The following is a 23,076-nucleotide window of genomic DNA, read 5'->3' on the forward strand; positions in this document are numbered from 1 at the left end:
TAACATAGATAGGAAAATGAAGATTTAAAAAAAACTGAAATAGCCAAAGGGTCTTCTGTATTTCCCTCAGTTTATTTTTACTCAGATTTCTCTCTTTAAAAACAACAGCCTCGAAAGAGCCCCGGCTTGCAGTTGAGGGAGGCGTTGGAGCTGGTGAGGCAGGAAAGAGGGGGAATATAATGGAAGAAGCGGAGATGGGTGGTGGATGTTGGTGCCTCGTTCTCTCTCCCCGGACCAAAGATGACTGATACATCCATTAAATTTCAGCCCAGGCTGATTGACTGAGTGGATTTATATAAATTAAAAAATACAGGTCATATACCTTTTCTGATAGACTGTAAATGAGAAATAGGAATTCCTTTAAACCTCAAAGGAGGAAATCCATAGGCAAGGCTTTCTAGTCAATAAAGCACTACAGCATCAACTCTTCTTGCTGTGTTTGTACAATAAGTTTTAGTTAATAGACAAATATTATACCAGCCTTTGCCCGACTCTTTCTAGCAAGAGGTAATTTGTAAATGAACTCACCCAGTGTTGAAGATTTTCCAGCTTTTGTTGCAATTTGAACTTGTGCTTTCCAGACATGAAGGAGGCAGAAATCATCCCTTGCTCCATTTTTTTTTTTTTTTAGTGTAACAAGTGAAAATGGTATTAGTTAGGGAACAATGACTTTTATTCACACTCATTCTCTCAGCTCCATGTCCATTTGTCCATTGGAATGAGCCACTTATCATGCTTCCAGGTTTTTCCTCTTTCAACATCAAGAGTTATGAAAGTAAAATTCCATTTTTTCCTGGCCCTCCATGACAGGCAGACTGAAGATTGTGGTCATTTGGATTAAAAACATATCCATCACCACCAGCCGGCAGGTTATTATGATGTCTCCTTTGAATATATGAATTTCATACACTGCATGTTAGAAGTCTAAGAATGCCAACTTTTTAGATAAATAATTATCCCATTGGTGATGTACAGCATACTGTTGCCATATTTTCTCACTTTTACAGCATTCTTGCCCTTATCACCCATAACATAAATCTTTTGCTTTCATATTTAATAAAACTACGAGGGTAACAACCCCTTGTACTCTGTATAGTCAACCAATCACACACCATCATTTGACTATCATTATTTGTTTTCTCGCGACAGATATTTTAGTAGATGGTCTAGTTTAGGCTTGACAGCATATTTGATACAGCAATGCAGGTAAATAAGCGGATGACCTTATTTATGTGCCGGCTATGACCTCAGCATGCAGCCCTCAGCTTCGGGAGGTTCCGTGGATAGAAAGATGGATGAATGAATAAAGTTCCCAGCATCGGTCAGCATTATTATCTGAGTCTGCTCATCTGTCAGCTGAGTTTTGGAGAGTGGGAAGAAATATGTCCATGTGGGGGAAGGCCAGGACAGGAGTGACCATTTCTCAAGAGATTCTCATATTGTCGAAGCCTCTGGTTCCTGACTCCCAGCATCTTTGGCTCCTGGGGCATGGGAGGGGGGGGCATCCCTCCATCTCTCACCTGCAGTTTCTCAAGTGCCCAAAGCAGACTCCTTACTCCGCCTCCCAGTCCTTTCTCTGATCTGTCCCCTGCTCAGGTTTATTTCTCACTGTGGACCTGTGAGTCCTTGACCTCTGTCAAGTTCAGGTCTACACACTGACCATCACTTCCTGTGAGTTCTGTGGTTTCCTAGTAAACAAACAGGCTCAGATGGCAGTCTGGGGCTTGCCTGGGGACATTAATGCTCCAGGAGGAGCCTTGAAATCTTACGTATCCAACTGGTTAGCCACCATGTAACATTGGTCAAGTGTTTCATGCGATAGGCTGCACTAATTTGTCCCTTTTTCTATTCTCCCTCAATACTCCCTCCTGGACTTTGGATAAGAACAAGAAGTATTCCTTTCCTGCCCTGTTTGCCTTCTGGAAAATGGACAGGTTGACTGTCATAGGAGTCAAGGGGGTCAAGCGGAGGAGGCAAGGACTGAGGTCTCAGTGGGACCCAGCAGGTGCAGAGGCTGAGAACCATTGTAACTAACACCAGGCCTTGGAGGAACTCCAGTTTTCCATGCTGCTTGCATGAGGACTCTGCTTCTAGTCAGTGGCGTCACCCTCACAGCCCCCACCCCACCACCAGGTAGTAATAGGTTTATCCACACTGTCTTGTTTTCTTCTCCTTGAGGTTAGTGCCTGAGATGGTTGAATGTAGTTAAGCGATTTCGGAAGTTATCTCCAGCTACATTTCTCCCCCAGATCTGAATTCTGAATTGAATTCATTGTTATCCACATGGACTCGGATATGGACTCTGATGGAGGGCTCTAACCTCATCAGTTTCTTGCGTAACTTCCACAAAACTATAATTCTTAGCTTGGAAATTTTGACCTTCTCTGAAACTCAAAACATTTTCTTCTGGGAAAAGGTCCCATTATCCTTCACAGCCAACACCATTTCTTGCACATAGTAGACACTCACTAAAGATGTGGGAACTGATTCAAGCTCTGCCGAAAACCTTTTAACCTCAGCTACTAAGAAGTTAAGGAAATCGTGTGGTGTGATCTTGTGGAGCTAATGTTGGTGAAAAATCAGTAAGAGTCAGAATGCATTATCACAGTGTTGAACAAACGTAAATCACAGTGAATCTCAAAGCTGACTGATTTTTTTGTGAGAACCCCAGATAAGTATGGATTTATATTTCAAGGCTAGGTGCACGTTTACTTTCAGATTTAATTATTCCAAAGATCAAAAAATGGTATTTGTCGTGCGAATGTATAGTAGCAGTGTAGATTTAGGTAATGCTTTAAGAGTTTTTCTGAGATTTTTATATCTGTTTTCCCTTTTCAGTGTCAACATTCCTGTGCAGTAGATAGTATAGGCATTAATTAGTACCCCCATCTTAATTAAGAGATAACTGAGGCATAGTGAGCTAATTAATATATGCTAATTTTACATATTGATACAGTTAATTAATTACAACAACTAATTGGTCAGGAAGTTCTACCTAATATCTAGCCTTGGTTTTCCAAGCTGTGAAATATGACAGCTGGAAGGCTGTAATCCTATTCTGTAGCAATTAAATAATAATCATGTTAGCCTTTTCTGTTCTCTGATGTAAATAATATAATATTTTCTAAGTTGGTCAGTTATTTTGACTGTTTTTTTTTATTATTTTGACTGTTTAACACTCTTTATTCTTGGTCATTTAAGAACTAAGTTACTTTGCTTGTTTCATTTTGGTCACATTTTTGTTATCATGGCTTCAAATAGTCATCACAGATAGATCATAACACTTATTTGAGTCTACAGTTTAACAAAATTAAAACATTGAAAAATAAAATCTCAAGATTAAAGTATTGGTAATTATAGATATGACTACAATTGACATATTTAGGTGGCTGTTAAAAAGTATGGTTAGGAAATCTTTGTGGTGCACCATTTTGTAATTCAGAGTACAGAGATTTTTTTTTATTTTTTATTTTTTTTTAAGATTTTATTTATTTATTCATGAAAGTCACTGAAAGAGAGAGGCAGAGACACAGGGCAAGGGAGAAGCATGCAGGGAGCCCGATGCGGGACTCGATCCCAGGACCCCGGGGTCACGACCTGAGCCAAAGGCAGACGCTCAGCCACTGAGTCCCCCAGGTGTCCCCCAGAGTAGAGAGTTTAGATATAAAAATTCAAGTTCTGGCTCTTAGTTGAACTTGACATGAATGAATACATGTCCTACTTCCTCATCTGTAAAGTAGAGAGAAAATTTGTCCACAAGACTGTCTTGAGAACCAGTGTGTGACTAACTTTTTTCCCCACCATTAAAGAGAAAATGAAAAAGAAATGTTTCCATATACGTTCTTGGGGCATGTGAAATCACGTCAGTATTTCTTAGCATTATCTTGAGAATTCACTACACTCTCTGAGAAGGAGCAGAATAGAGAACCATCTATACCATCATCTTTATGACCTTGACTAACTGTAATCTAGAGTCAGAGTTCTGTTATTTAAAGCAATGTCATAAACACATATGAACCAGACATAGAGACCCATGTGATCAGGCTTTTGATAACATTAATAAAAGAATAATTATGCCTTCAATTGACATAGTACTTTGTGGTTTATTTCCTTATGCATTTAACAAAAATCTAACAAATTTATTTTGTGAATTTATTAAGTAGCTAATATGAATTCATCCTAATACAAAGTGTTGAAGATACAAAGTCATATAAATAGGTGCTATAGTCTATGTCTCCAAGGAAAATGTTAATTAAAAATGAATTATTTTGAGGGCTGTCCGGGTGGCTGAGCTGGTTAAGTGTCTTACTCTTGATCTCAGCTCAGGTCTTGATATCAAGGTTGTTGAGTTCAAGCCTCACACTGGGCTTCACACTGGGTGTTGAGCCTACCCAACGAAATTTTTTTTTTAAATATTTTATTTATTTATTCATGATATTCACACAGAGAGAGACAGAGAGGCAGAGACACAGGCAGAGGGAGAAGCAGGCTCCATGCACCGGGAGCCCGACGTGGAATTTCATCCCGGGTCTCCAGGATCGCACCCCGGGCCAAAGGCAGGCACCAAATCGCTGCACCACCCAGGGATCCCCCCAACGAAATTTATTATTAGTATGATTATGTTTAAAAATTATCTTCATGTGAAAGAGAGAAAGATTGAGAGCATGAGCAGAGGGACAGAGGGGAGAGGGAGAAGCAGACTTAATGCTGAGCAGGGAGCCCGATGTGGTGCTTGATCCCAGGACCCTGGGATCATGACCTGAGCTGAAGGTGAGGGCCTAACTGACTGAGCCACCCAGGTGCCACCCCCCAAAAAATTATTTTGAGATTATTGTAGACACATGCAGTGGAATGAAGTCTCCACATCCTTTAACTGAATGCCTTTACTGGTGTTACCTTGCAAAATTATAGTGCAGAATCACAACCGGGAGATTGATATTGATACAGTCCATGCACCTTATTCAGATTTTAGCAGTTTCATAAGCATTCGTGTGTCTGTGTTTAATTCTACATGATTTTATTGTGTATGTAGATTCCTGTGACCATCACCACAGTCAGGATAAAGAACTGTTTTGTCCCATGGTGTTAATGTGTTCTTATATTATACTTTATAAAAAAATTCTAGTTTGTCAAAGGAATTTTAGCTTGATTGATACTTATATATTATTTATGGATCACTAGGGGTGCAAAAACCCCTTTTGATGATGCTTATAATATTTATCTCCTTTTTTTTCATTCTCTGCCACCATCTTCATTCAGGTTTTCCTCATCATTTATCTGGATGGATATCATAGCTTCCTAATCAGGCTTTACATACTGTGAGTTCAGAGATCTGGTGTGTTTTATCAGGTTACATGCCTAAATTGTAACAGGGATGAATGAATACATGGGCCGTGCTGCAACCAAATTGTGTTTAATAAAAACACAAATTGTCTCTTTTTTCTTTACACATTTTTTTTAAACGATTTATTTATTTATTTGTGGAAGAGAGGGATAGGCTGAAGGAGAGGGAGAGAGACAATCTCAAGCAGACTCTGTGCTGAGTGTGGAGCCCGACTCAGGGCTCCATCTCATGACCCTGAGATCATGAGTTGACCAAAACCAAGAGTCGGATGCTTACCTGACTGTGCCACCCATGCACCCCTCTCCTTAGAATTCTTAAGCAGCATCTACAAATGATATCTGGTCTGTGTAGTGTAGTATTTTGAGCCTTCCACAGTCTGGCCCCAACTTGCTTTCTGAATCCATAGCTGATTCCAGATCCCCTATGGTATTCTTCACAACCACTGCCTCCTTCATTCTCTGAGCTTACCCTGTGCTCTCCAGTTCTGGGTTATCCTTCTTCATCCTAGAATGCTCTTTCTTTTTCCTTACTGATATCCTTGTAAATTCAATGCTGCCTTTACACATAATTTTTGTTTGATTCCCCCGACACTCACTGTGAGATACACTTGGCATTAACTGATTCAGCAACTGAGGTTTGTAGATAACATGTCAGAGCCAACGTGACAGTACTGGTGAGCTCAAAGCCAGGTCTTCTAGTTAAGAATCTTATAGTTATTTACTACCCTGCGCTGCAGGGATTTTTTTGTTTGTTTGTTTGTTTTGTTTGTTATGTTTTAAATCAAATCTCTTGGCAGATTTACTATGACCTAAGGAGATATAAAATAGCATTTCTATGCTTTATCTCGCAGATTCTAGAGGTGATACGAATAGCACTTTAATTTAGGAAATGTGTGCTCCAAAATTCAAAGCCCACCACTTTTAGTGTGTATGTGAATTCATGACTGATTCATTCATTCAACAACCAAGGCACAGAATGAAATTTTAGAGAGAGAGAACAATTAATGCACGGTCCCCTACAAGCAGAGGGGCAGAAATAAAGAAGATATCGTTGACCTTTGAACAACACAGGAGTTGGGGACACCAACCTCCCAGGCAGTTTAAAATCTGCATATAACTTTTGACTCCCCCAGAACTTAACTGCTAATAGCCTACTGTTGACTGGAAGCCTTACTGGTAATGTAGACAGTCGGTTAACACATATTTTGTATGTTGTATGCATTATGTACTGTATTCTTACAATAAGGTAAGCTAGTGAAAAGAAAATGTTAAGCAAATCAGAAGCTAGAATACATTTACAGTACCATACTGTACAAAAATCTGCATATAAGTGGACCTGCGCCATTCAAACCCATGTTGTTCAAGGATCAGCAGGACATTAAAAACAATGTGCAAAGTGCAATTGCAGAAATAGGGTCTTTATATTCTGGGAACATCAGGGGGAGAAAGTGTCAGGAAAGACTTGGCGGAGACTTCTTTTTAAAGAATTTTATTTATTTATCCATGAGAGACACACAGAGAGAGAAAGAGGCACAGACACAGGCAGAGGGAGAAGCAGGCTCCATGCAGGGAGCCCAACGTGGGACTTGATCCCAAGATCCCAGGATCACATCCTGGGCTGAAGGCAGATGCTCAACTGCTGAGCCACTCAGGCGTCTCACTTGGTGGAGACTTAATAACTCAATTAAGTTTTTATTGAGTGGGTGCTAGCCAGCTGATGGGACAAAGGAGCCAGGGGAAGGCATTCCAGAAAGAAGGGAAGGCTATTGATGTGGGGAATTACATATTGTTAAGCACAGCATGTGTAGGGGGTACAAGGTGGGCAGAGGTGAGATTGGGGGCTGAAGAAGCAGGCTGGGCAGGGAAGGAGAGATCTGGACTCCTTGGCCAAGGGGCTTGGTTGTCAACCTGTAGAGTGTGTGGGCCCATTGGAAGGAATAGATCGTAAGCTTGTCCAGATTTGTCTTCAGGAATATACACAAACTTATTGTTCTACAGAATCCTCCTTTTGGGAAAATATGTATTAGCTGAATAATCATGTTGTTTCTCCTCACTGGTACTAAATGCTGTAACCTGTGTGCGTGAAAGTTAAAAAGGGAAGAAATGTGCCTTGTGTTTTATTTCCTTCTCTGTAAACAAAGTCATCCAGATAATCTTACTTGGGAAGCATCTGCTAAATTGGTGATGAAATAATTTTTTAATTTGTTGAAGTTAGAGGAGGTGGGTGGGGGGATGGGGTGACTGGGTGATGGGCATTGAGTGGGGCATTTGACGGGATGAGCACTGGATGTTATACTATATGTTGGCAAATTGAATTTAAATTTTTTTCTTTTTTTTTTTAAGATTTTATTTATTTATTCATAGAGACATAGAGAGAGAGGCAGAGAGAGAAGCAGGCCCCACACAGGGAACCCGATGTGGGACTCAATCCTGGGTCTCCAGGACCACACCCCAGGCTGCAGGCGGCGCTAAACCGCTGTGCCACCAGGGCTGCCCTGAATTTAAATTTTTAAAAATGTAATAAAAATAAAATAAAATCCAAAAAAAAAAATAATTTGTTGAAGTTACAAGTTTTCTCTCCTGGCAGCTTCTTAGAAATTTTACATTCCTCTTGAAATGCATAATTTCACCTACTCAGGTTTTATTTTTATTTATCTATTTTTTATCTTAAAGATTTTATTTATTCATGAAAGACAGAGAGAGAGGCAGAGACATAGGCAGAGGGAGAAGCAGGCTAAAGGAGCCCGATGTGGGACTTGATCCCAGGACCCCGGGATCATGATCTGAACCAAAGGCAGACGCCCAACCGATGGGCACCCAGGCGCTCTTAATCCAACTTTTTAAGATAAAACTTAAATACCACAAAACAGGTATTTTCCACACATGCTTAGATGAAGTTTGACAGGTGTGGTTCATCTAACACAACCACTGGTTTCCTTATGCCCCCCTCTAGGCATTCCCTACCCTTTGCTCAGACAATCCCTAGTGGTTTCCATCCCTCAAGATTAGTTCTTCTTGTCCCAGAACTTCACATGAGCCGGTGCTGAGAGGACGTACTCCTTTGCATCTACCTTGGTTTTGCTCATCAGGAGGTCTTTGGTATTTAGCCATGTTGCATTTCTCACAGTTCATTTCTCTTTTATTGTTGACTAGGATTTGGTTGCTTCTATGTATTACAATTTGCTTATCTATTCATCAATGACAGACATTTGATTTGCTTTCGGCTTAGGGCCGGAATGAATGAAGCTGTGATTACACATTCGTGTACAGTTCTTTATGTGGACGTGTTTTCATTCTTAGTAAAATATCTATGAGTGAATTGCTCCTATATGCCAAGTGTCTGTTTAACTATATAGGAAACTTTCAGACTTTTTCCCAAAAAAGCCTGCACCATTTTATGTCCTACCAGCAGTGTATGAGTTCCAATTGGCCCTTGTCCTACCAAGTACTTGGTGTATTGCCTAGGAATTTTAGCCATTCTTATGAGTGAGAAGAAAATAGAAATTTCTCTTAATTTGCCCTGTAATAGAAACCCTAAAAGTACACAGTACAGAGTGCTATAAGAAACTTAAGGATATTACCATAGTCCTTAATGAATGTTGAGACTTAACAGTGTTGTCTTGTGTTTTATCACCTTTATAATCTTTAATCACTTACATTTATGGCACCCATTGATGTTTGTATAGGTGACGTGTATTTTTATGTTCATGTGTATATAAGCATATTTATTCTAGTCTCAAGGTTTTTCATTTATTACAGTTGATTTTTTATAATCTCCCAACTTGCTTAAAAATCAGGCTTTTCTTGTAGCTCACAATTGAAAATATCTGTATACCTAGTTAATGAGAAGATTCCATCAGTACAATGAAAGATTCTTTCCTGACAGTATATATGTTTAAATGACAGACTTAGGATTCTTTTTTTTTAATTGGGTATTAAGATAGTGCCAGTTTAGTGGTGGACTTTACGTAGTAAAGCGTTCTCCACAAAAAAATGTATCTAGGGACACCTGGGTGGCTCAGTGGTTGAGCATCTACCTTCATCTCTGGGCGTGATCCCAGGGTCCTAGGATCGAGTCCCACATCGGGCTCCCAGCCTGGTTCTCCCTCTCCCTACGTCTCTGCCTCTCTGTGTGTCTCTCATGAATAAATAAATAAAACCTTTAAGAAATATATTTCTATGGGTGATCATCATGGCTACCATGAAAATAACTATTTTCATCTCAGCCTCTCCAATTATTTAATGAAACTGAGGGATTGGTATCATGGAACCCACATAGTATTCCAAACTACTGGCAGCAGAACAAAAGGATAATTCTTCTAATGCTCATAGAAGAATCAGGTAGTGAGCCAGTTGATTAAACGTGTAATCAAACCTTCTTACCCCCGTATTCAAACAATATCTTTTCTCATTTTGTAATGTTTGCCTGTGGATCTTTATGTACTATTGCCTTTAGAGATAACAAATTTTCACAGACTTAGAAAGCAATAAAATACATTTAACACTAAATCTTTACTGAGCATAGTTTAATCTTTCTCTGATGCAGAAAGCACTTTATAATTTTATAGCTCCACAACCTCATTATTGTGAATGCCAGTTATTATATTGGCTGAGAGTGGAAATGATGGTGAATCAAAAGTATACGCTAATAGAATCTTAGATCGAGGGAGGTGAATGCGTGTTTACCGATACACATCTCTTTATTTTAAATTATATATGATTTTTTTTCCATTTCCATTTCTCTGAGGTGTTTCCTCTATCCTGCTTTACTCATTCTGAATATATATACATCACTCTCTCGAGTTTCCTTAACAAAAATACAATTTCAGGCTTTCTCTATGTGAAAACCATGACAAAGTGATTTTATAGCCAGTTCTGAAAGTGACTAAACTTGACAACAATTGTGTTTTATGACAACCTCTGCTTTCATGTCCCTGGCCTACTTTTATATCAGCATTTTTTTTTATCCCAAATATGAACAGTTTCGTATCTCTGCATTGGCTGAGAACAAATCCCTTTACCAGGAATACATTTTAATGGAGAAGAGCATGCTTCACTTAAGTCACCAGAGCCTTAACACCTTAACTCTATAATATTCAATTTCTCACTCACCAAGAACCAAAGCCTTTTTTTTTTTTTTTTTTTTTTTTGTGGTTTGTGTTCATAGGGGTTGGGGAAGAATTAGTATTATGGAACTAAACCAGATTAAGGGGGAATGTGAATTAGATTTGGTAACAGATGGTGCCGTGGAAATTAAAGGTTCTTTGCGAATGGAAGCGACAGCAGCTTGCCTATGTTCTCTCTGTCCCGTTCATGCACTTGATAGACGGGTATAAATCACAACAATCCTGTCTTGACAGCCAATTTCGAGAATTTGATCTGGTTAAAGACATGGCTTTCCTGCTTCACTCACCGAAACCTGCTTCTATTTTATTTTTACACAGCACCTTGTCATATTTAGAAAAGCAGATTCACCTGCCTCCCCTTAATGAAAATTTTCTTAATTACAGTTTTAGCTCTTTAGTGTTAATTACTTTTCCATTCAGCCTGAATTTTCGTAATATCTCTGAGGGATTTTTCTTCTTCTTCTTTTTTTTTTTTTCCTACCCTTTTGCTCGTTGCAAATGCTTTTGTTGTTTCTAAAGATGCTTTTCATTGTCAGAAGTTGTCAGGGGCACGATTTGAGAATCGTAATTACCCAAATCATTATTTTTAAGGGGAGAGGCTTTCATGCTCTGTAGTAAAGTTAGCAAATCAGAAAAATTATGAAAAGTGTGAGAAGCAGTCACCAAAAATAACAATTATTTCAATAAAACTGCATGAGAAGATGAGTGACAACACTTTTTTGTGGCTCTTGTTAATAAGGGTTGTAGAAATATCTGCTCTGTTGACTGAAATAAACCCCACCAAGAAAAAAGATGTGACCACAGTGGGGCAGAGCCAGGGTTGTGTCTGTGTTGACCTTGTAAGGAGCTAGGAAATCAGAATTAAAATGCAGACTCTCAATGAGAGACCAGAAATATTGTACAAATTGCACCGACCCTATATGTCCCAAGTCCTCAAGTCTGGCCAGCCCAGGAGACAAGTGCTCAGGTCTCTCTTTTACAAATCCACGTGGCATTTGGGCTGACCACCTATCAAGGAAAAAGGAAATAGGGGAGAGGGGAGAAAAAAATCACTCCAGAAATGAAGAGAAGATTCTTTGAGCGAGGAGCTAACAATTGGTAGAAATGAAGCTTCCTACTGGCAGTCAAATCAAATGTAGTAACAACTCCGCGGCGCCCTGCTGCTTGCTGACAGCGTGGTGTCACACACGGGGACAAACATTCACTTAAACACTGATTGCAGGGAATTGCCCCTTTACGCCAACGCCTCCCACCAAAAATGTCATGAGCGAAAAGAGAACCATTTCTAGGAAAAAACCAAGAGTCCTGCTCCCCAGCTCCCCCAAAATCATCACTGCTCTATTTGTCCTTTTGTAGCCCACTGGGAGTGATTCCTCAGTTGAATGCTGTTGCTGCAGTTTCACTGTTAGGGAGCAAGTTGTTTGTGCAATTATTCCTCCTCCCACAGTGCACACGCGCACGCACACGCACGGCCTTGGGCCTCAGTGGTATCTGAGAGCAGCAGCAGCCAAAGACATGCAAGCATAGGGAGTGTGCCTTGGTGCACCAGCTCTTCCCCTCAGGTCTAATCATGGTTACAGACCAGGTTTTGATCTCAGTAAAATAGAATTAAAAAAAAGAAAATAGTGGAAGTTCCTTCAGAAAGCATGGAGACCAGTCCTGTCATTTAGCAAGTGAAGACCCTGAGGGTCAGAGTGGTACAGTGACTTGTCTCGGGTCACACAGGGCCACATCCAGAGCTGGAACCCACTCTCCTTCCTCATCAAGTGCCATAAGAAGCAGGATTTCCTGAGAAAGGGCAAAGAAGACAAGCAAGCTGTGGGATCTCTGGTGTAGTATTTTTTTTGTTTGTTTTTGATTAGTTTTTTAGAGTTGCAAAGAAGATTTAGGGAGGTTTCTCTGCATGTTTGTTTTTGGACCTTTGAATAACAAACGACAAGTAAGTCCTTCCTATCTGAACTCCATGCTCGTCCATGACTTCCGTTGCCTCACTGGATGCAAGTTCATCTCACTGCTGAATAATCCTTTTTAGCAAAACCCACTCTGCCGCAGAACAAAACCTAAGTCATGCCTGTGGCTTGAATTAAGTATATTTGTGTCTCTGTGTTACTTTCCCTTACCTGCAAATGGTCATCCATGTGTTTCAACCTCACCTTCTCTTAAAGCAGCTAACTCATTGAAGTGTTTAAAAAAGGAGGGCAGAGGAAGATTTAGGATTAATACTTAGTGATTTCCCCTCCTCCCAGCCTCCCCCACTCTCCTACTTCTGCCGAACAACACCTGATACCAACCGAATATAATCGTAACCTGTGCTGTCATAGTTCACCCAAGACCAGGCGCTTTGGCAGCCAGATGTTAACCACTGCAGACTAAGCTGTTAAAAGTATAAATATAGTTTGGCCACTTGTCCAGGAGGGGATGGTGTGGTTTATTATCTCTGGTTGTACTATGAACCCCTGTCTGGTGTAGAGGTGTCCATGGGTGCACACCCTTTATTTCAACAGCGACTCCTTCTTGGTATTTAAATTTTCTCACTACTGCAGTTCACCCAGGTTCAGGTGTGTTTTTGAGTTCTGCTCCAAGTGAACTGGCCTATCTCCATGGAGGCGGTGGGTTTATTGGTCATCGTAATTGCCTTTGCAAAAACATTTTCTTAATAAGCAAAGGGTGACATCAATACCATGATCTCAATATTTTTGCATCAGCTCCTGGTAGAATTGCTCTTTCCTGTTTCAGAGTGACAAGGAGAACAGGAAAGGGAAATTCAGTCAGGCTGAGCTTGCATTGACCTGGATTTGATTTGTGAACTCCATCACTGGAGTGTGTGTGTGTGAAGCATCTATATTCGATTGTAATTTGTAAACATCAGTGCGTAGACTTTCTATGAGTTGAATGTTTATTTCTCCTCTCGTGCGATGCCTCGAGATCTTCATTTACTGTCAGTCCTCTCGTGTTGTGTCTGCTTTTTCTCTTCACTGTGCTCCTTGACTGCTTGAAAGCTGAATTGTCTGAACACAAGCAAACTTTATTGATCCATATTTCTGTTTGAAAGACCAGAGATTTGTAGAAGTAGTAGACTATTTCTTTTCTCTGGAAAGCTTACTCCGGAGGAGGTCTGCTCTGAGCATAGTAAATCTCTAAGATGGAATAAATGTTACATTCAGCATATATTGTAAGCTTCATTTTGATGATTTATCTTATATCGCTTTTTACCCCATACTGACCTTCCTTTCTAGCTGTGGTCCCCCACCTCCTGCCCAGAGCTGTTCCACTCTGCCCTGAAAAGAGTGACCTGGTCACCACATGGGCAGTTGCTACCCAAGTGGGTTGACAGTAGGGGACACTCTTCTAGAGTCCTCTGGTCCTCAGGGCTCTGGGTCCCAGGAGTGTAACTTGTGCAAGGTATGAAATATTCTCAGGGGTCAGAGTTGGGCTTGTTCGCACTTTTGTCACGCTTATTGTGCATTTGGGTTTCTGACTAGACGTTCCTTGAGGTTCTCTTTTAACGTCCATGGGTGTGGAGTTGGTACATGTGAGGATATAGTTAATTAAGCTGCATTAGGGCAAATATACACACTTGTTAAAACACTTAATTTGCCTCAATAATATTGATTACACGGCAGAAGTTTGTTTAAACTAAATGGTATTTTCCCCCTACTGTTACACTTCTTGAAATGCAATCTGTATAATAGCTAATAGCTATCATCAGTTAAATATCATGTTAGTTATAAAGTAATGTCATAAGAATTGATTTGGACTTGGCAGTGGAGGAGAGTGCTCCCTTCAAAGCCGATGTAGATGATTAGCCGGAGTTTTAAGCAGAATCATGGTTCATATAAACTGTGTATATTTTATAGACTTAGAGCCACTCTATATTACATGAGTGCCCATTATATTAAAGAAAAGCTCAGACGGTTAATTATGCAAAACATCATGTATGCAATTACCCAGCATTATTATGCATTTAACAGTTTTATTGATTTGCCAGTAGCTCACTTACTGTATTCAGAGCTATAAACAAGGGATGTTCACCCTTAGATTGAAATAGGTCCAAGAAAACAAGCTAAGGATAAATTACACTACTAAGCGCCTCTGCATCAGATCGAATCCTTAAATACAGAAACTGTCAACAATCATAATGTGCAACACATTGTGATATCACAGGACCATTTCTTTTCCCATTAATAAAGTTTATCAACCAGGAAGCACCAGAAATCACCTGGCAATACAAATTGAAGCTACTGCAATTTCCTACATCTAAAATAGTCTGGATAACTTAACAAGGTGATCAGCAGTGGGGTGGGTCTCCAGCTTGCCTGGCACAGTGAAATGGGATGCTGGTGTTTTTGTAGGTATTTTCTAACACACATGCTTACAACACCCCCCATCTTGTTAGGCTGCACACTCTTTTTTTTTTTTTTTTAAGATTTTATTTCTTTATTCATGAGACACACACACACACAGAGAGAGAGAGAGAGAAGCAGAAACATAGGCAGAGGGAGAAGCAGGCTCCATGCAGGGAGCCCGACGTGGGACTCGATCCCGGGTCTCCAGGATCATACCCTGGACTGAAGGCGGCTCCAAACTGCTGAGCCACCCGGGCTGCCCTGGGCTGCACATTCTTATTAGTGTATTTCTCTAGCTGGCTTTCTGGGCCTTCACTGCTGAAAACGGATATTCTCCATTTCCCTTCCTTTGTTTTAGGTGTGACAAGGGTGCAGGTATGAAGTTCTAGAGTCTGTCACAGTGGATAGCCAGCCATTCCTGCTTTACCTGGGACCGAGGGGTTTCCAGGACATGGGATTTCAGTACTTAAACCAGGGTGGTCAGCCCAGTGTGATGTCAGATCAAAATTGAGAGAGAGAGGGTCATTGAACTCCAGAACCCTAAAAGCAGGCGGGATTTCAGTGAGGTCCTTTGAGATCTTGGCTTTGTCTTTAGCTCTGCAGTTTATGTTCAGGAAGTACTTGCTTTTCAATGTGTGTCCAGAAATGAGGTAAAGGTCTCTTGCTTAAAAAACAAAACAAAACAACAACAACAAAAAACGGGTTTCTTGCTTCTTGCCCTAAACTTCCTTTTTTAGGTATAGCACACTGTCCTTTACAGAATTAGGGGAGCTTTCAGCTTTCGGTGAAGGCCCTGATGATGTTTTAGGGAGCTAGCTTCCTGTCCCCACGGCCGCCGAGCCTCATCTCTTGTCCGCAACCCAAGCACCAGCTTTGCAGGAAGCTGTTTGCTTCCTGTGTTCTTGACGGAGTAAGTTCTTGCAGACCGAATGCACGAGTTATTTGGTCGAAGAATCAAGGGGCAGCATTGCTAAATGATTGTGATCCTGTTCTGCAGAAGTCCGTTTCGTTAGATGGGCCTCAAGGTTTATGAGAGCAGGCCTAAAATTACACAGAAGTGTGTGTGCCTGTGTGTGCACGTGTATTTTAATCTTTCTGAGCACTGTGGGTCAGGATTTACAATTCTTCCTTTACAATTAATGATCTCTTTTGGTTAGGTTAACCAGGGAGACCTTAAGATATTTCTTATTAAAAGAAAAAATCCTTTCTTTTCCTTCCCCAACTAAGCCAGTGTACCTTAATGCAATGATGATATGTTAGATCCAGTAGTTGTCAAAGCATCGTATTACTGTGATGCCATAATGACACCCTGTCTCTGTAAAGTAGTCATGTTTTCTCAAATCACACGTTGCACCGTTGATTTCTGACATGACACTTCATTCTGGTTGCTTTCCCTTTTCTTCAGCATCACCATTCTCTGACAATAGCAGCTGGTGCCCATTTTGTTTCTAAGTGATTCACATTTTGCCACTTTACGAGAGTGCAATTAGTTGAAGCAGGGGGGAAAAAAGCTCATTGTGAAGTAGCGTGCTTGAAGTTGTAACTCAGGCTGCAAAGGGAGCTGCTGGGGTCATTGGCTCTGAAGCCTGGGACTCAGGGAGCTTGGCGTAAGTCTTGGAAGTTTCCTTCTGAGTGCTTGAAAACGAAACAAAGAAAACTGTAGGCTCATATTTTCGTACTATCTTACATTTTTTTAAAAAAAAATTAAATAAATAAATATTTAATCTGGTGATTTCCGAAGTTAGAAAACTGACCAGTCCTCATAGATTCGTTCCTATTTTGAATAGATAGTGTTTAGGTGACCGGATCTGAAAACCTTTTCTCAACCCTGAAATTCTAGGATTCAGTAAAAAAGTTAAGGACTATCTGCCTTATTTCTGTCTCATATTTGTAAACTCACAGGTTTGCTGACATCAGTGTGCTCACTTGAAGTTTTTGGAATTTCTCATGAAGATGGGTACTTTTTGGGGCCCTTAAGGATGACAAGGGAGAAAATAAAATCGTGACGTTTTTAGTTGGCATTTAGTTAGCTTGTTAAGGTGCCTGTCCTTGGTATGGGTATAATAAAAGTTTCAAAAAATCTGGTCTTAGTATGACAATCAGGAAATCCAAAGAAGACCTGTGCATAATATGTTCCTTATGAGAATTTCACGCATCATTTTTTTTAAGTCAGAAAATCAAGTAGCAAATAATTTTGAGTTCGTATAAAATTTAAAGGATGAAATACAGCTGCTGAAGAGCTTATCCATTGATGAAAATCGTATAATATATATGACTATGGGGCATTGCTGTTATGCCGGCATTTAACAAAAGTATTGGCTGAGCTGCTATGAAATGCAGACCACCTTGGTCATCCATCTACACACACGCGTGGAAATTCTAACTCAGGGCAATTCATTCAAGGTCGCACATTTACCTGTATCTAGGTAGAATCACTGAAAACAATTAAGCTTGTTAATTGTAATATAAATTGAATATTAATTTACAGATTATCTTCTTGTGTCCCCCTACAGCAACCACTTTAATGGATTCTTATTCTTTCTCTCTATATATACATGCATGCATCTAACACAGTTAATTAACTTTCAAAAATTACATTTTGCAATAGTCCAGCAACTAAGAAGTTGCATTTGCCTGATCGTTTAATATCTAACACCAAAGGTAAATTTTCCCCTTGCCGACTCTTGGGCAAGGCTAGGAAGCATGATCATCAGAACTACTGAGACTGTATCTCAAACCATGTTAAAAATGCCTCTTTATAGAAGACTGGCATCACCCTGGCTCAAGAAGGCTGTAAAATCCCTCAAATTTAGTTTCTTAGACAGAAACAAACTGTGAGTTTTGACATGGCTATTTCTCCTTCCAGTTTATTTTCAGGGTATTCACTCAGAAGTTTCTTGGAAAGTCTCTTGTTTTGTTCCCTTGTGCTTCTCGTCATGTCTCTTAAAATGATAAAATAAAAGCAACTGTACTGAGGCCTTAAAATAAATATTTCCCACATTTTTCTACGCATGTTATTTCTATTCATAATTCTTAACTAAATTTAGATTTTTATTAATCTAATGTGACCTAAAATTTCTGCATTAACAGCACAATGTGGAATTGGGCTTATTCTCTTTGGCTACAGATAAAGCCATCATGTTGAAAATGGCTCTTTCTGACAAAAAGGTGTTCTTTTGAAATAAAGTCTTATTCACTACATTCCTCTTAGAGTTAATGTGAATTTTAGTGCCTCTAATTTTAGATTGAAGTGAAGTCTAGAATAAAACCCACCAGCTGACAATTGAATTTATAGATAGTTGTGAATATTTCAGGCTTGAATAATAGAGCTGTAGAATTTCAGAGACAGAGAGGAAGAGAATTAAGACCCGCTGTAGTTTTAGGGTATAATGTAATGGTGTCTAGGAAGTGTTCGGTGTAATGAGCTAAGTAGTAATTAGGAGACAACTGTGTTCTTTCAGAGATTCTGTTTAGGTGTCAGTCACTCCCAGCACTGGAGAGGGTGAGTCAGCTGAGGCCAACCTGCGGCCGGTGAGGTGGCCACTGCGGCCCCTCTCTCCATGCTGAGGGGAGCTGCGCATGTAGTCTGTTGATGGTGCTATTTCTACCCCTGCTTGCTTGGCTTTAAAAAAAAAATCAGTGAGCACCCTTAAAAAGTCTCTGTTGGCTTCAAGATATTATTTCTGCATTGGAGTTCGGCATCAGACGTGAGTTCAAATCCTGACGTCCCTACTTCCTAACTGTGTGACTATCAGGACACCCTGTGTCGTCTGAGGCTCTGTTTCCTGAAGAGGAATACCCCCCTTGCAAGGTTGTCTGGAGGCTTCTATGAGGTGATATTAGAGTAGGGCACTCAGGTTGGCCCCTACCATAATGCCATTGATAAATGGCAACGCTGACTGTTATTATTTGCACTGGGCAAAAGGTATTAATTAAGGCAGCAGCTCATTGTCCAAAAACAGACACATAGACCCTACAGCCCAAATCCAGTTTGCTCAGGTTCATTTGCAGCTACAGCGTCCAGACCTTGTGCAGGAGGCGATACTGCCGCCGTCCAGAGACTTCCCTGACTTCCTGGCTTCCGTGCAGATTATTGCAAAGTTAGGGACTGAGATTTTGGAGGGGACAGCTGGCTGGAGACTCCCTGTTTTCGCAGGGACTCCAACAACAGGCGTTTGACACATAAACATTTGGTGACTTAGCCAATAGCTGTTCCATGCACGGGAAAGCAATTTCTGGCCTGGTTTCTTACTCAAGAGTTGGGCCTACTTGAGAGGTCCATGAGGACAAGCCTGAGGGAAAGAAAATTGGGATGCAGTCGACCACAGATGATCCAAGAAGAGAGAGAGAGAGAGGAGAGGACAGGACAGGACAGGACAGGACGTGGTATATTTTGTGATCAAGCCACCCTCTTCTAGAAAAAGGAAAAAAAAAATTAAGAAATGGTGCCTTGAAGGCAGATGGTGAAAGAGTTAATTGTCATCGCTGTGAGAAATTCAGTGCCAGGGAGAGGAAAGGGGAGCAACCATGTTTTAGTACCCTAATAACTTCTAACTCTAGTCCAAGATCATAATGTATGTGCGAGCAGTCCAGTAATTATAAGGTAATAAGTGAAGTGGTGGGGTAAGTGCTCTAAATTAAAAGGAATTCGCAGGGCTGCTGTAAGTCAGTGCCGACCCGCTTTCTTTCAAACGTTGACTTGAGGAAAAAGTGCTTAGCCCAGAGAGCAAGCAGGGAGACAGGGAGAGCGATCTATTAATTACAGCGCTCATTAACAGTGACGGGCACAAGGCAGCAGATGCAGAAGGGAGAGGACACCGTAGTTCAGGCTGGCGACGGGGATAATTTTTTTCTTTCGCTAGCTCTTGAGGAAAGGACAACACAAGCGGGTGGGCGAAAGCGAGAAGGTATTTTTGTGGATTGCTTCTTCCTGTTTGCTTGCCTCCCATCCTGATACCATTTTACTTTAGAAAGCAGAACAAAAAAAAAAAAAAAAAAAAAGAAAGCAGAACGTAATGCCCAGGGTGCGGCCTACTTGTTAAGAGGTGAAGTTTTGCTCTTCCTGCTTTGCTTTCGAGGTGCCTTGCTTGGAACAGTTAAGCGAACATTCCCTCTTGGAGGTTTTTCTGTTTTTCTTCATTTTAAAGAAGATGGGACAGCGAGGGAAGGGGTTCCCGGAGGAGAACATGAAATTTGGGCAGTGATAAAATATTAGATTTGTAGCAGGGGAGCTCATTGTATCGCTTTGGTTATACTGTGACTACTCCCCCAAATTCCAGGGAATGACCATTACCCTGTGCGATTCCTATAAATCACCTTTCCACTGGGAAGCAATTAGCTAAGTCTCCTTCTCAACTGTCACCTCTTCTTTCTCTAGCAGGCTCTCAGAATGTTCTTAGAGACTTGGCTAAAAGGGGTTTTGCACTATGGCTAATCGGAAAGAAAATAGGACCAATTATATCTTTTCATCTAATCACCTTTTCAGAAATTTAATCACTTACGGTTCCAACAAAGAAAGAGGGAAAGTATGTCTCTTCTAGATAACATAGCTTGTCAGATTAGATGCCTCATCATATTTCCTTTTAGGAGGTGTGATGTTCAAAGACGAAAGGGAGGGGGAGAGGGATCACCACAAACCTCATTTTTCATGAGAAAATGATACATACCTAGTTTACTGAATATAACACAAAGCATCAGATTTATGGACTCACAGGTATAGGAAGGCTCCCATGGCTTTTCTTGATTCATCTCTTAAACAATGGCAAATCACACATGCAAGCACACGCACATATGTATTAATCAGCGTTGGTGATGGTTTCACTAAGTTTTGTGGGCTCTAGGATATCGTCCTTACACGTGGGGTGGAATTTTATACTTGAGGTCTTTCTCTATCCCTAAACAGCTATGAAATAGAGCAATTTAAATAAAGAAGCAAAGTGATTGAGGATATATTCCCTATGTGTCTTAGATCAATAAAAGACAGTTATGGAATCGTGTTGATAAACAGTAATTACAGAGCTGAGGAATCCTCGGTTTGGTCTCGAAAATAAAAGTTTGGATTCTGCTGACAGTAAAATGACTGCGGCCTGGGAACACGGAAGGGAAAAGTAGAGGGAGGATAAATCCAATTTTGGAAATGATACACGGTCTTTTAAATCACTCCTCTTCCATGGGTAAATTTAGAATCTAGAGTGTTGATTTAGATATTGACAGTGGTTCTCCAGGAGAAAGGTAAAATAAAAGGAATTGGACCCGTTAGAGGTTTTGTTTATGGCCTGTCTGGGCCCCCTGATGTAACCCTGTCATGCCCTTATGCTGATTACCTTCTTGTAGAACAAGAGATATCGACTAGAGAATGAATGATGTGTAATCCCAGCTCTTAGGCAGTGCTCTCAAAGAGCAATGTCTTTAACACATGAATTCTTTTTTTTTTCCTCCTTTCATCCTTCCCTATGACTTTCTCTATTTTTTTTTTTCACTTTCTCCTTTTCTCTACCTCTTTTGGTCTCTGTGTTTGACACTCTCTCCCTTTTTCTCTCTCTCCGTTTGTATCTCCCTACATCTCAGGCTTCTCTGCAGAATGTCAAACAAAGATCGACACATTGATTCCAGCTGTTCGTCCTTCATCAAGACGGAACCCTCCAGCCCGGCCTCCCTGACGGACAGCGTCAACCACCACAGCCCAGGTGGCTCTTCAGACGCCAGCGGGAGCTACAGTTCAACCATGAATGGCCATCAGAACGGACTTGACTCGCCACCTCTCTACCCTTCTGCTCCTATCCTAGGAGGTAGTGGGCCTGTCAGGAAACTGTATGATGACTGCTCCAGCACCATTGTTGAAGATCCCCAGACCAAGTGTGAATACATGCTCAACTCGATGCCCAAGAGACTGTGTTTAGTGTGTGGTGACATCGCTTCTGGGTACCATTATGGGGTAGCATCATGTGAAGCCTGCAAGGCATTCTTCAAGAGGACGATTCAAGGTTAGTGTTGCACCTGAGGGTACCCTACCCTCTTCCAACCTCATGTGCTGGTTGGCTGGTTGGGTGGTTTTTCTTAATTCTTATCCTTGTTAATCAAGTTGTGCAGTCTTCATTCTGTCTTGAGTACAAAATAGAAATAGATTCCAATAGCTTGCAGAGGTTTTATAGAATAAACTCCCCCAGGTATGCCCCCTATCAATTCTGCTTTCACCATTAAGCTCTAATGAGGGAATGATACTGAGCTTTGGGGAAAAAAACAAAACAAAAAAACAAAACAAAACAAAACGCACTGCTATTATCAGAGCAATGTGAGTCTGTATAGCAACTAAGCAAATACACACTGGATCAGTAGTCTTTTTTTGCTCTTTGGTTCTTCTTGCAGATGATGGAAATAATAAATACTTTAGAGAAGTGGTTTTGAAACTTGGGCGGGCATCAAAATCACCTTGCGATCTGGTTAAAATGCAGATCACCAGGCCCTACCCCCAGAGATTCTGACTCATTACATCTGGAATAAAAGCCCAAGAATTTATAGTTCTAACAAATTCCCACCTGATGCTGATGCTGCTGGTCCAGGAACCATGTTTTAAGAACCACTACTCTAAACAAATATAACTGTCTACTACTTTCCTACTTTCCCTATGGTTGGATATACTTTCCTCACCTTTTTAATGAATTTGTAAAAAAAAAAAAAAATCTTCCAAATTATTCCTAATTATAAAATGTATCTGCAACATATATGAGATATACTCACACCTTTATGGATAACCATATAAATGTAGAAAAATAGGGCTGAAATTTGTATCTGCTCCTTTAAGCTAGTAACTCACAAATACAGAGCTCCGCTCATGTTAAAAGCTGTAGATCTATATTCTTACAGGAAATTATAATTTTCACTTTTTAAGTGTGATGCACTTTTGAAGAAATTAGGGGAAGGAAAGAATAATTGTTTGTTGAGGATCCTCTGCTCCCCAGGGATTCTGTTCTTAGTGGTTTAGAAAATGTTTTCTTCTTAATAAGAACTTTTGGATACATGTGCGTTTTCCCACATATCAGTGATTCTCATCCTTTCCAGCTCACTGGAATCACCAGGAGACTGAAAAAATATTGATGCCAGGGCTCATACCACTAAATTCTGAATGAATTGGCTTTAGGTGTGGACAGGGCGAGGTGGGGATTTTTGAAAGCTTCCTACTTAATGCTCAGGTAAAGCCAAGGTTAAAAATCACCACCCACTACTGTGCTGGGTTCTATGAGTGAAGTGTTTCTCAAAGTATG

At 40.5% G+C, this 23,076-nt stretch overlaps 1 protein-coding gene across 43 annotated transcripts in view; it reads left to right on the forward strand.

Moving 5' to 3' along the window:
- Positions 1-23,076, forward strand: part of ESRRG (estrogen related receptor gamma) — a 618,160-nt gene that overhangs the window by 416,240 nt on the left and 178,844 nt on the right. For all 43 annotated transcript variants that reach the window (XM_072814639.1, XM_072814654.1, XM_072814657.1 and 40 more), the window contains one exon: positions 21,383-21,798. In XM_072814639.1, the coding sequence (XP_072670740.1) occupies positions 21,383-21,798 (416 nt within the window). The remainder of the gene's footprint in view (positions 1-21,382; positions 21,799-23,076) is intronic.

Source organism: Canis lupus, chromosome 38 (genome assembly GCF_048164855.1).
Source record: "Canis lupus baileyi chromosome 38, mCanLup2.hap1, whole genome shotgun sequence".
In the NCBI taxonomy this organism is placed as follows: domain Eukaryota; kingdom Metazoa; phylum Chordata; class Mammalia; order Carnivora; family Canidae; genus Canis; species Canis lupus.